Genomic DNA, 14,026 nt, shown 5'->3' on the forward strand with positions numbered 1-14,026 from the left:
AGACTTTGTTCAGTTTTCCTGTTGTCTCCATAATTTCTTTTTATTTTTTGTATTTTTTATTACTAATAATGTTTTTTTTAATAACAAATTTCTTTTCTGGTTAAGAATCCAATGTAAGGTCACACATCAAACTCCCAGAACTTTGAGCTCCAGTATCCCACATCTGGGATAAGAAAACCCTTATCCCACATATCCCTGTGGGGTCGTTCCTTCACTCGTGTCTTTATGTGTGAGAGAACATCACCTTTTCAGTGAACCCATCACTTCCTTATTCAAAATCTTCCTGTTATTTCCCTGCTTTGTTTGTCTCCTCAGTTATTATCACCATTTGATAATATATAATTTTACCTATCATCTGCCTTCTCATTTTGGAATATATACTTGATGAAGATTGAATTTTCATCTATTTTATTTATGTATCCCCAGCTCTCAGAAGTAACTGGCCCGTAAGAGGGTCTCAATGTGTGTCTATTGTATTAATGATTACAATCCACTTTATTTATTTTTTTTAAACAGTTTTATCTTTCTTTTCTTTTTTTTAAGGTTTATTTATTTATTTATACAAGCACTGGGTACAGTCAGAAGCACGGGAGGGTGAGGGTGAGAGAATTCAACAGAGCCAGAGTGGGGAGCAGAGCAGGCAGAAGGACCGAAATACACTGCTGAGGGGAGCAGCGGGCGGCAGGAGAGGTCTGCGCGCCATGCGGGATCCTCCTCCGGTGACCGGGGAGCAACCGGGGATTGAACTGGCGCTGCAGAGGCTGCGGGCAGCTTCGCAACCCAGCGTTCAACCGCTGCGCCACCGGGGAGGCCCTACAATCCACTTTAAATCTTTTTATTTCAATACAGTGGTACAGAGACATCAATATTAAGACATGTCGCAGTTCATGAATACAGTACAGTTTTATGGATGATAAAACAGAAATAAATTAGCATGCATTCAAGTTTAGTCCTGTAATAAACCTAAATCTTATATTTTATATAGATGCTTATCTTTGTTTCTATAATTTAAATTCTGCTAAAACCAAGTATTGTGACTTTTAAAGAGCAGGCTCTTCAGAAATCTATCTGAGTCATATAATAACTTCATAAGTTTTCACTGAGCAAATATACTATAATTTACTTAATACCTTTTACATCTTATTTTTTTGATGTTTACTTTCTATTACTTCACAAGTATTAAAAATGCTACTGAGAATGTTCTGGTGAGTGAAAGACTGTTTCTTCAGTGTAGCTTTCCAGAAAAGGACTTATTAAGTACCGATTTATACCATCACACAGTTGGGATATAACAATGGTACTCATTTAAAATATACAGTTCTTTGCCTACCATATATTAAAAAGAGCAAATATTAATGGAAAACTTATTCATTGCTAGAGGTTGTGCTATTTTATATTTATACAGATAATCATGTTTGAGTCCATTATTACTTATTACTTGTTATGGACTGAATGGATCCCTTCTAAATTACTATGTGGAAGCCCTAACCCCCAATGTGACTGTATTAGGGATAAGGAAGTAATTAAAGTTAATTGAATTCATAAAGTTGGAGTCCTGATCCAACAGGAGCAGAGACATCACAGAGCATGCCATGTGAGGACAGAGAAAGAAAGTTATCATGTACAAGCCAGGAAGAAAGTTTTCCTCAGAAACCAAATCAGCTAGAACCTTGATTGATCTTGGACTTCTAGCCTCCAGAACTGTGAGAAAACAAATTTCTGTTGCTCAAGACACCTCATCTGTGGTATTCTTTTCATGGTAGCCCAAGTAGTCCGATACAATAGTGTTGCTCTCCCTCTGTAATAAATGAGGAACCAGGCAAGGAGGGATTAGGTGCTGTGCCAATACATTGGAGAGCCAAAATTCAAGCCCCAGACAATTTTCCCTTCAGGGTAAACCATTTGTTTTGTCCAGCCAATGGGATGGTCTACTTGTGTCCATTGTTCATTTTATCTATGAAGCCTCCTATTTTTTAATATATTTTTATATCATTGTTCATTTTTAAACAATGTTTGCTTCCCCTCCAGCCTCCATAGTGAAGCCTTCTATTTTTAAAATAACTTAAAAAAAAAAAAGATTATTTATGCATGCAAGAGCTGGGGTACAGGCCAGAGATGTAGGGGTGAGGGGGTGAGAGGATTCACCAGAGACAAAGCTGGGAACAGAACAGGCAGATTGACTGAAATACACTGCTGAGGGGCGCAGCAGGGGAGACAGGAGAGGTCTGCTGCACCATGTGGGTTTCTCTCTGGCTGGCCGGGGATAGAATCCATGCTGCAGAGGCTGCGGATTGTTTCATAGTGCAGTGCTTAACCCCTTGTGCCACCAGGGAGGCCCTTTTTAAAATAACTTACTGAAGTTTGAGTTGATAGAATCATTTAAGCACAAATCTAATAAGGACATCCTCCTACAGAACCACAGAGTATTAATTATCCATAAATATCAACAAATCACTCCACGAATCATCAATTACTCCATAATATCAACTCTAATATACATTGCATGATCAAGCTTCCCAATTGTTCAAGAATGTCTTCTTACAGCTGTTTTCTTGGGAACCAGCATCTGCAACATCAATAACTTTTTTTTTAAAAAAAGATTTATTTATTTATGCACACAAGAGCTGGGTTTAGGCCAGAGGTGAGGGGGCAATGGTGAAAGGATTCACCAGAGACAGAGTGGGGAACAGAACAGGCGGACCGACTGAGATACACTGCTGAGGGGAGCAGTGGGCGAGTCAGGAGAGGTCTGCTGTGCCATGTGGGTAGCCCCCGATCCCGGCCCGCCGGGGATCGAATTCGTGCTGTAGTAGCTGTGGACAGCTACATAGGTTGCATCTTAACCCCTTGCGCCACCAGGGAGGCCCAACGTCAATAACTTTTTGACAGTAACTTCAACCCCTTATTTGAAGTCTACAGCTCAATTTACTTTTTTGCACATTGTAGTAGAGTATGTATTGCAAAGGGGGTTGCTTTGAGAGGAGTGACTTGCGCTTGAGTCTTTTCAAGGCTGGCACAAGAGTTTCAGGTTGGGAAACGCGTAAGGACAAGGGCTATTGCGGATCCCCAGTAAAGACAGGTCTCCAGACCAAAAAAAAAAAAAAAAACAAAAAAAACTGTGGTTACTCAAAGGCTGGCGTCCTCAACTGCCGCCAGAGGGAGCAAGGCGCCCCAGCAGGAGCTCAGGTGGCCCTCGGAGGGCGCTCGGCGCGGGAGAGACGCGCGGGGCCGAGAGCTCGGAGCGCGCGGAGGGGCGCGCGGGGTCGCGCCCGGCCGCTCCCAGCCCTCCGGGGGGCGCGCGCGCGCTTCCGCGGGAGGGAGCCGCGATGGAGGCCGCTCCCGCTGTCAGGCAGGTAAGCGGTCTGGCCGGGGCGGGTTCCCGAGCGATGGCTTGTCTGACAAACTTCCTCACCACGGTGGTTTGCACTCTCTCAGGTCAATGCTAATAAATCCCTCCCTTCCCTTTCCTTGGCGCTCCTTGAAGTAACTTGGAAAGTTGTTACCGGGGAGACGGTCTCCTGTGCTTCCTGCGAGCCTTTTCCCACCGGGGCGGTGTTAGGAGCGTCTGCCTTTCTGTGAGCTGGGGGTGTTGGAATTTGGTCTCGAAACGTCCAGGTCCGCACGTCCCAGCGCAAGCAGGTGCAATCAGGCTCCATTGTCGGGAGACTTACCCTGTATCTATCACGTTTATCCACTCTCATCCCTTCCCGTAGCTATCAGTCTTTGATAAAAAGGAGCCCAGACTCTAGATGGTTTCCATCACTGTGCTGTTAGCCAAGTTTTTGGTTTCAAGTAGTTTTATCCACTACCGGATTTGATAAAAGGAAGAACTTAGGAATTTTCAGAGGGGAGCCTACTTTTGTTGTAGGGTGCCCTCCTATCTGAACACTACCCTCATTACTTTTCCTTTGGTTGTGTGTAGGTATTTTACTTTCAGAGAAGTGCAGTCAGTGCTTTACCTTTTATTGGAGTAGTATTTTACATTTTACAAAAGAATAGAGGCGCTCAGATAATTGGCCTTCCAGGTTCTGCATTTGCAGATTCAACCAAAAAGTATGCACAGCATTATGTAGTTAGACCTGTGGTAGTTGAGCCTGTACTGAACATGAATAGACTTTTTTCCGTGTCATTATTCTCTAAACAATTTACATAGCATTTGCTTTGTATTAGGTATTATAAGGAAACTAGAGATGATTTAAAGTATAAAGGAGGAAGTGCCCAGGTTATATGCAAACACTGTGGCATTTTATATAAAGGACATCCACAGATTTGGGTATGGGGGTGGGGGATCCAGGAACCAATTCCTGTGGATATGGAGGGAAAATTGTATTTCAACTAAGTCTCAAAGCATTACTATGAAATACACAAAATAGATAATCATGAACCCAATCAATTATTGACCTATGTCTTGGCAGGGTGTTTGGGATAAGATGGTGAGAATATAGACATGATCCCTGCTCTCAGTGAGCTTATTGTCTAGAGGAATGAACAGTTATCCCTACTGAAGATTCAAGGAAACAGATTTAGTGTGATTGAGTTACCACCATAGGCCACATAGAAGTTAGAGAGGTAAGAATGTGTAACAGCTATCTCACAAAGTCAGAATGAATCCCTCCTGAGAATTTGGATTTAGAAAGTGATAATCACACACACGCAAACACACATGTGTGCACACACACGGAATATGAAAAATTTTATTATATGTGTTAGCTGTTGCTTATATAATCAAAAAGGAAGAGCAGGATAGGCTTCTCAAGCTGGTTCCAAATGACTTGAAAGCCAGGAAAGGACTTAAATGGCCTGCTCGGCCACCATTTTGCATAAGTGCAGTCTGCCCTCCAATACCAGGTCAGAAAAGCCTGGTCAGCTATATGACCTAAAAGAATGTAATATACCAGACCCTACAATGTTCCTTTCAAATTGAGCAAGATCAGGATGCTTGATCACCCTAGGATAATGGGCATACATTACGAGGTCTGCACCCCAGACACTGATCAATGGAACATCTTGTCGATAACATTGGAACCACGGCTGGGTGTCTGGGCTATGGTTTCAATTACAACACTTGGTCATCAAGCAGATAAAAAATATCTGGTCAGCAGGCTCATGTCCCCCTGAAGCCCATTTTCAGTTTTACCACCCTTTTTCTCTTTTTTCTCCTACCCTGCATAATTGATGCTGTATGATTATTCTGTTAATAGAAAGGCCAGGATCTTGCTTGTTTAGCAGCATCCTGCATTGTGTAGCCTGCTCCATGACTCCCGTTTCTTTATCAGTGTGGTGATGCCAACACAACAGTGAAGGTAAAAACTGTCAACAGGCAAACATTAAAAAAAGAAAAGAAGAATGAGAGAGACTCCTTTTCATAATTTACCCCAATGTTTAATTTGTGATTGAAATGTTCCATTTTTTAGTTTAATTGAATTCGAATTTACGTAAGCCATGAAGTATAGCCATGAACTTAAGTATAGCCTGAAGCCAGTAAAGAAGGTGAATGCTATGTTAAAGAGTCCAGCAATGTGTATTTTGAGAAATAAAATGAGTACCTTGGTCACTACCAGTTAAGTCTGAGAAATAGGAGTTTCTGTGTGAGGCCTTTTATTGTGGACCTTGATAGACATTTTGAGTTTGAGTTTCTGTGAATCAAGAGAGTTCCAGAATTCTTTACCACAAAGGGGGCAATTCTTAGGTTATGGCCCAGGAGTTTATACATATATGTAGATGGAGTCAGCATCAGCTAGAACATTCAGTGTTAAGATGACTGAAGTCCACCCAGTTTTTCTGACCCCTTGGTCCTTTCCTTTATCATGTACATGGTGGTTATGGGATGAATAGCAGCAGATCTCCAGCGAGCTCCCTCATTTGTAATGGTGGTAATGCTGTCCACCAAATAGATAGTTTGTCCACCAAACTTCAAATGGGATTTGAAATGTACAAACTCCTATTGCTGTCCAGTCACTTGAACCCAAGTCATGCCCCAGGTAGACAAGGGGTCTGGAGGTGGGGTGACCTCGTCTAGCACCATGGCATCTGACAAAGGAGAGGAGAGACCATGCCCTCCTGTAGGTACCATTTGCTAGAGGGTCTAATCCTGTAACAAGGTTCTATCCTGTAACAAGGAGGCCTTGGAGGCTGTGTTGAGCTTGCAGGGTGCTGCTTTCAGAACGCAGAGGGACGCTGGGTACAAGGATTTACAGGCTCAGGCTTGTGAGAGCCTCTCTTTCCAGGAGAGAACAATATGCTATGAGTAATTGCTGCTTTAATGGCATGTAGTATGGGGCTGACGAGATTGTTTCTTCCATCAGAAGCCTAAAGACAATGAACAGATGTTATGAGTGGCCCAGAAACAACATGAAGAGGCTACTAAAGTCTCTAGTATCATGAAGAGTTGATTCTGTATGTTGGGGGTTGCAGGGGGAGGTGGGGAGTAGCACTAATGGGAGTGTCTGTTATAATTTTAACAAATTCTAGAATCTCTTTTGAGAGGGGATCCTATTCATTGGGGGTTGACATGCAAATAACAGCATAAATGGACTTAAATAAAATATTACCTCCGGAACCTAAAAAGTCCTAAAAGATATGGGCTTGCTTTTATGTTGTGGGTGCTAAGAGGGTTAATAGCTGTTTCTTGACATTGTGAGGTTTACCAAATGATTTAGTCAAGGTGGCAGGCCTAGGCCCTAACCCTACATATGGGGCAATTGACCTTTTTTTTTTTTTCGTGAGTGCCTTTGTGAGTATATGAATGTCTTTGACTATGGCAAAATAATGTTCTCAGGAGTGGATGTCATCAATAATGTTATACTTGTGTTCCTGGAAAAAATTGAATACAATTAAGATAGTGATTCTAAAGGCAAAGCCTTTGAGGTATCCTAAGGATAGCCAGGTAAAGGTGTATTGTGTCCCTCTAAAGGTGAAGGCAGACTGACTGAGAGGCTGTTGAAAGAAGCACTAAACAACATAAGTCCATCAAATTCATATTAAAATATTTACTAGTTTCTGATTGAATAGAGTCAGTAATTTCTGTAGTATTGGAATTAAGGATACAATAATCAACTGTGAGACACCATCCATTCTTTCCAATTTAAAACCTATAATGTAGCTTAACAGGCCACATTGGGCTGTTAAATGCAGAAGCAATAGGGAATAATTACTCTTTTACTAATTAGATTTTTATAGTAAGTCTCAATCTTTGAAGGCCCTATTTTATTTTACACTGAACTATACTAAATATTTTAACAACAAATTAGGGATGGTGATACATGGGGTCCAACTTAAAACAAACAAACAAACAAACAAGAAAAAACAGTGTGCCACCCTGATGGTGCAGGGATTAAAATCTCAGTGCTATCAAGCCATTGCCAGCCACTGCGGCATGAATTTAATTTGATCCAATTCGATCCCCACCATGGAGCTAACTCACATATAGCACAGCAGACCTCTCCTGTCTCACCCACTACTCCCTTCAGCAGAGTATTTCAGTAGATCCACCTATTCTGCTCCCCCCTCTGTCTCTAGTGAATTCTGTCACTCCCTGCACCTCTGCCCTACATCCCAGTTCTTGTTTGCATAAATAAATAAAATAAATCTTTTTTACAAAGCAATTTATAAGCTCCAAATATTTTATTTAAATTGATTGTTCTCTGAAGCAGAGTGCCTGTTACCCCTAAGGGACATTTTAGGGCAATGTGCACTATGACCAGGGAGGACGTAGACAAGCAGTGTTCTGATGGTTAAGGTGAGGTATACTTAATTGTTGTCTATTTTATGTTGAGTAACTCCCCCCAAACTCACAGGGGGTACCTTGTTTAAATGTAGTGGGATCTCCAGGTAGAATTGTAGTTTGAACCTAGTATTGATTAAAGTTATGAAGATTTGGGGACTCCCTGGTGGCGCAGTGGTTGAGCGCTGGGTTGCGAAGCTGCCCGCAGCCTCTGCAGCGCCGGTTCGATACCCGGCTGCTCCCGGCCACTGGAGGAGGGTCCCACATGGCGCACAGACCTCTCCTGCCGCCTGCTGCTCCCCTCAGCAGTGTACTTCGGTCCTTCTGCCTGCTCTGCTTCCCCGCTCTGGCTCTGGTGAATTCCCTCACCCTCCCGCGCTTCTGACTGTACCCAGTGCATGTATAAATAAATAAATAAATATTAAAAAAAATAAAGTTATGAAGATTCGCCAACTGGAGGATTTCAATGGATTTTGAACTTAAAGCCTGTAATGTAGAGGTGCAAAAATGAATCTTTTTTGTTGTTGTTGTACATGTTATTTTAATAAAGAATGATTTCCAACTGAGTCAAATTGTGAATTTTTGTCTTATTTGTTTATTCTTCCCACTATATCCAAATTTACTTCCTTTGTTGTCTCTCTTTTTGGTGATTAGTGAATGTACTTCTGGTGGAGGGGGTCCTCTCTATGTCTTCGTATTCACAAATTTCTCTCACTGATAACTTCATCTCAGTATCATCACAGTTAGGGGCTTTCCCATGGCTGTGTTTCCTTTATAGAGTTTAAAAATCCCAAGCTTAAATTGAATTTGAATTATTCCTTTGCTGTGCCCTGCTGATGCCCTGGGTCCTTTTCCCTGTAACCCTGAGAATCAGGATTGTTGTTAAAACAGCAACATAGGTGGCAGCCCCAGAAGAATTTAAGGGTCCTGTTTATCTATGTGCTCTTATAACAACTGTTCCCCTCCCACACCCTCCTGTTACACTCTTTTCCTTTATTTTTAACTCGATAATGACTGCTTTTTCATGAGTTTCCACACTTTCAGCCTTTATCTTGCACAAAGCATAATCTTTCCCACGAGTGCTCTGTAGACTGGAGGCCAGTGCCTGGTTGAGATAAGGGACTCATTTATTTTAACCCCATTGTTTGTATGAATCAGAGTTTATTAATTTCCCTATCAATGGATATAAAGTTGCTTCTAATTCCCTCATATTTTAAATATTCTTTTCACCATGTGCACATTAAAAGTTGCTAGATTGTAGTACATACCCATCTTGGACCCTTGTAGACATTGCAGATTTTCTCCAAAGAGGTTGAATCTGTTGATGCCCCCATTATATCGTATTTTTACTGTTTAATTGTAGCTGACTGAGAACTTTTATTTTTTTATTAGTTTTTATTTTTTTAAAGATTTATTTATGTATACAAAAGCTGGGATACAGGCCAAAGGTGTGGGGGGTGAGAGGATTCCCCAGAGACAGTGGGGAACAGATCAGGCAGATTGACTGAAATACACTGCTGTGGGGAGCAGTGGGAGAGACAGGAGAGGTCTGCTGCGCCATGTGGGTTGCTCCCCGGCAGACCTGTGATGCAGTGGTTGCGTCTTAACCCCTTGCGCCACCAGGGGGACCCTGCTGACTGAGAACTTTTAAAGGCTAAGGACTTTGTTTTACTCACTTTGCACCCTTAGTGCCAACTTAACTCCTTAATAAATAGTAGTTGCTGGAAAATGTTTGTTGCATGGACTATAGAAGCAGAAACATACTACTTACTGTTTTCTGAAAGCTTGAATATTTTCCTTTTAAAGTTAATTCATATAATTTGAACATTAATTCTTTTCCTTTTAAAATGTGTATTTCTCAATAAGTAACTTAACTTGTTTGATACTTGTTCCAGGTAATAAAGGAAGGGGATTCAAGCTTTGCCACAGGAAGAGTTAGAGGAAAACCCTAGTCCTATTGTTGATGAGAATAATACAGTGTCAGCGAAAAAACAGGGACCAAAGGTACATAACTGGAGTGGTGACTGGAGCTTTTGGGTAATATTTTTTTGCTTGTATTTTCATTTTAAACTTGAATGCAAATTTTCTTTAAGTCTGTAGCAATTCATACTGTATTTTTAATGTTTTCTTATTAGCTTGAAGATTTTAGATGTTTAATCCCCAGTCCCAGAGACATTTCTGATTGTGCTCTCCTTTGGCCACTAGGATGCACTGTTGTCTGATTTGATAGGTGGAATTATCTGTTTCAGTTTCCCTGGGCAGAAACTACACCACAGAATTGGATTCCGCTTACATTGTAAACGTATTGGCAAGAGACTGGTATTACACAAGAATTATATTCTAAGTGTTGCTAAGAGTCAGCTACTCTATATAATTTTGATTTAAAGAATTACTTCCTGTACCTAAGAGGAAGTTTAACAATGTTTGACTTGCAGCATGTAGTGATTACATGATAGGTTTTTATTTTTTTGGGAAAAGAATGAGACTTTAATCAGTTTTAAGTGGAAGAATAAGCTTTAAAGTTAGGAGTTTTCTGTTCTTTTTATATTGTGTTCACTTGATTGTATAACCTGGCTATGCTTAAGGTTTCTCCACTGTAAAATGAGACCACTGCTTGTTGACTGGGTGCATGGAGTCTTTCTGTAAGAACAACATTTCTGTTACTATATAAATGCTAACATTTATTATATATTACAGGATTCATTATAAAACTACCAATTCCTATGATAATTATGAACCATTTAGTAGGTTTTGGAATAATGCAGCTGTAAGTGGAATTTCTGTAAGATTCTATTATATATATATATATACATATATATATAGTTCCAATATTAATTCATTAGAAAGCTGATATCTTGAGGATTAGGTATAATTGGTAGCAGAAATTTTTATAATTTTAAAATATATTAAAAGAATATTAATAAGTTATAAGGATTAGTACAAGTGTTCAAAATTAGCTAATTTATTCAATGTTATGAATCTTAGCATGAATAACAGTTCTTCCTAAGAAAGTTAACATTATATTTTTTAAAACCATATCCTAAGGAAAATAGTTAATTTCTAAGAACTATACTAATATAACTACATATCATGTCATTTATATTGTTTATATTCTTTTTGGACACACTTAGAGAAAGTTTATGACTATTATAGTGTTTGATCCTTCTGCGCTGTGATTTTGTAGCTTGTGTTACAGGTTAGAGAATCTTTATAGCTCCAAGAGCTATCTGTAGGGCTAAGCAGTTATCTGTGGATTACTGTTGGCCACTTTAAGCAGAAAAAGAAAAAAAAAATGTTAAAGCAAGGAAAGGAAAAGTTGAGGGAATGAGATGATTTGGAATAGAAGGTAAGAGGAAAAAAAGATTGTGTTCTAGTGCTTTGCTACTCTAAAGTACAGATAAATAGGACCAGAGGACTCAGCATCATCTGCCAAATGATTTGAAATGCAGAATCATGACCCCCTGAATCAGAATTTTCATTTTCAAAAGATTTCCAAGTGATTTATATGTACATTAAAGTGTGAAAAGCCTTGGTTTAGAGTGTTGAAGGTCTGTTTTTGTTCAGTCTCCGTGCTGATTGCAAGCACAGAGAAATTTGAGGAATTTTTATATGAATTTACATAGAATAGTCTTAAGTATACAATATCTCAGAAGTTTTAGACTTTTCCAGAGGTCACTTACCCAGAAACCAGAATTATCAGAACTCAGAAGCAAACAAAACCATAAAAGATCCTGAACATATTTAAATCAAAATTAATGCCAGTGTATCTTGTAATAAAAGAGTTCCTCAAGTCTTCATGTGGAGTATTTTTATTATATTTTCTGACACAGTTTTTATAAGCCGAAAGAAGTTGGTTCCCATTTTGTAGTTGAATAGAATATTGGGGATAGGAAGTTACATGATGATAACACATGTAGAGTAACAAGAAATGATAGAATTTCAAAAAGTGTGGCAACCTGGGCCTCTTAATATGGAGACCAGAGGTCTGTGCAGGTCAGCTGGCCCTAATATAGTATAACTGGCAGAAGGGATAGTTAAGAAGTCTGGAAGGTAAATAATGGTTTTTTTTCCTCTGTCATTTCAAATTCTTTTTTCTACCTGGGGACTTTAAATTGTCACTGTTTTCAGTGAACATTGTGATAAAGTAGCAGTTGAATGAGGACAGTAAGAGTGGAGTTCCTAAGGATACAAATGTAACACAAAGAAGGCCAGTAATAGAAAAGTATTCATGAGGTAGGTAGTTAGGCAAAGAATTAAAAGGATGTCAGAGCCATTCCACTGGAACATTCAAGAAAAGTGGATTTGCGATTTTTCACTTTAGGAAGGTTTCTTACCAAAAAGCATTTAAAGAGTTAAGCTTCAACATAACTTCACCAGTTAAGTTCACTGGTGTAGAGTAACTCATCTGTTCTAGCCTGGCTACCTCAGTTATTCCAAGTAGTGAATTTAGTGGGCAGCATGATAAAAGTGAACACTTTGGAGACTGGGAACAAAATACCTGGGACAGCGTGTATGCTCTGTCTCTGGTGGATGCATTGTGTGGTGTTCTTGAGTATGTTGTTTAACCTGTCTGGCTCTGGTGACTTACAAAGTTAGGGATTGGATCACTGTGTTGCAACACTGTTATATCTTGAACCAATAAGAAAAAATGATAACTAAATGCTCTAATTTATAGTCCTGGCAGCTATATGTATCAGTCATAAAAATACCCCAGGTGCCTCAATGAGTGTACATTATGGGGGAACACCTTTGTCTAAGATTGTCCCAGGGATGGGTGGGGGAGGACAATATGGGAAGGGGGCACAATGGACTATGGTGAAGAACTGTGAGTGGCTTGGCAGTGGGTGTGATGTGGTAATATACACCTGGAGGGTGTGATCCTCTATCTGTAAATCATATACAATGTTGTAAACCAATGTTAACTCGATAAAAATAAACAAACTTTTAAAAAATAAAAATAGGAAAAAAATTGCCCCAGGGATAAAATGTGGAAAAGTTCTAGATAAGAGTGACTACTATTTGTAATATAGGAAAATATATATTGATGCTTCCCCACAAATTAAAAAAAAGTTTTGAAAACCTAACAAAAGGCTACCAGAGAGTGAATCAGAGCTTATCAATGGGTGCTTTGTTTGATTTTTTTTATTGAGTTTGATTTAATTTGTGCTGCTTAATAGATTGGCTAATAGGTGCCTTTCTGACAGCAGAACTTTAAAGAAGTAGACTTAAATTGTCATAGCAATTGATAGCAAAATCAACAATTATAGATTTTCTGCTTCAACCCTAAATATATAAGAATCTTAATTTTTATGTTTGTTTTGTTTAGAAATGACAATCTTTAGTTGTAGTATGTGGAAATGACTTTTACTATTAACTTCTAGAATTATGTGAAAGAATTATGTGAAATGGGCCCTCCCTGGTGGTCTGAGGGTTAAGTCTCAGCATTATCACCATGACAGCATATGCCACCTGGCCAGGGAGCTAAGACATTTATAGCACAGCAGACCTCTCCTGCCTTGCTAGCTCCCTGTATTTTAGTAAATCCTCCTGCTCTGCTCCCCATCTGTCTCTGGTGAATCCTCTCACCCCCTGCACCTCTGGCCTACACCCCAGTTCTACACAAAATAAAATCTTAAAAAAAAATGTGAACCGAAGAAATGAAATTTAAAATAAAGCTAATGACACATAACTATTTATGCTTAAGAATTTAACTTTTAGGAAAAATGTATTGTAAAAGAAAACCCACAAACAAAAAAGTCTTTTTTTCTTCTAAGTGGATTAAAATCTCAGGAAAAGAATACAGTGATCTGAAGCAGATGCTTTTATTTAATATAACTTGTATTAGTGATGTAGAGCTAGCAGCTATAGGGAGTAGAAAAAAGCCTTTGAGATTTCTGTTGTGTGTGGAAGATGACATACTTAATGGATTAAAAAGTACTAGTAACAGTATTTTGGGTAAGCTACTTAATATTAAACTTTTTTGTACTTTGGTATTTCATTTAAATTAAGTTGCTCTTTAAAAATATTTGTCATGGGCCTCCCTGGTGGCGCAGTGGTTGAGCACTGGTTTGCGAAGCTGCCTGCAGCCTCTGTAGCGCCGGTTCAATCCCCGGCTGCTCCCCGGCCACCGGAGGAGGGTCCCACATGGCGCGCAGACCTCTCCTGCCGCCCGCTGCTCCCCTCAGCAGTGTACCTCGGTCCCTCTGCCTGCTCTGCTCCCCGCTCTGGCTCTGGTGAATTCTCTCACCCTCCCGCGCTTCTGACTGTACCCAGTGCTTGTACAAATAAACAAATAAATCTTTA

At 39.8% G+C, this 14,026-nt stretch overlaps 1 protein-coding gene across 1 annotated transcript in view; it reads left to right on the forward strand.

Moving 5' to 3' along the window:
* Positions 1–3,057: 3,057 nt before the first annotated feature.
* The window catches only part of GRAMD1C (GRAM domain containing 1C), a gene marked incomplete at its 3' end in the record, with an annotated part of 70,613 nt that continues 59,644 nt past the window's right edge, over positions 3,058–14,026 (forward strand). Inside the window, 3 exon segments of the mRNA XM_084231191.1 lie at positions 3,058–3,353; positions 9,619–9,647; positions 9,649–9,760. Coding sequence (XP_084087317.1) covers positions 3,327–3,353; positions 9,619–9,647; positions 9,649–9,760 — 168 coding nt within the window. The 5' untranslated portion in view covers positions 3,058–3,326.

This window comes from Talpa europaea, assembly GCF_964194135.1.
Source record: "Talpa europaea genome assembly, chromosome: 4".
Lineage (NCBI taxonomy): Eukaryota > Metazoa > Chordata > Mammalia > Eulipotyphla > Talpidae > Talpa > Talpa europaea.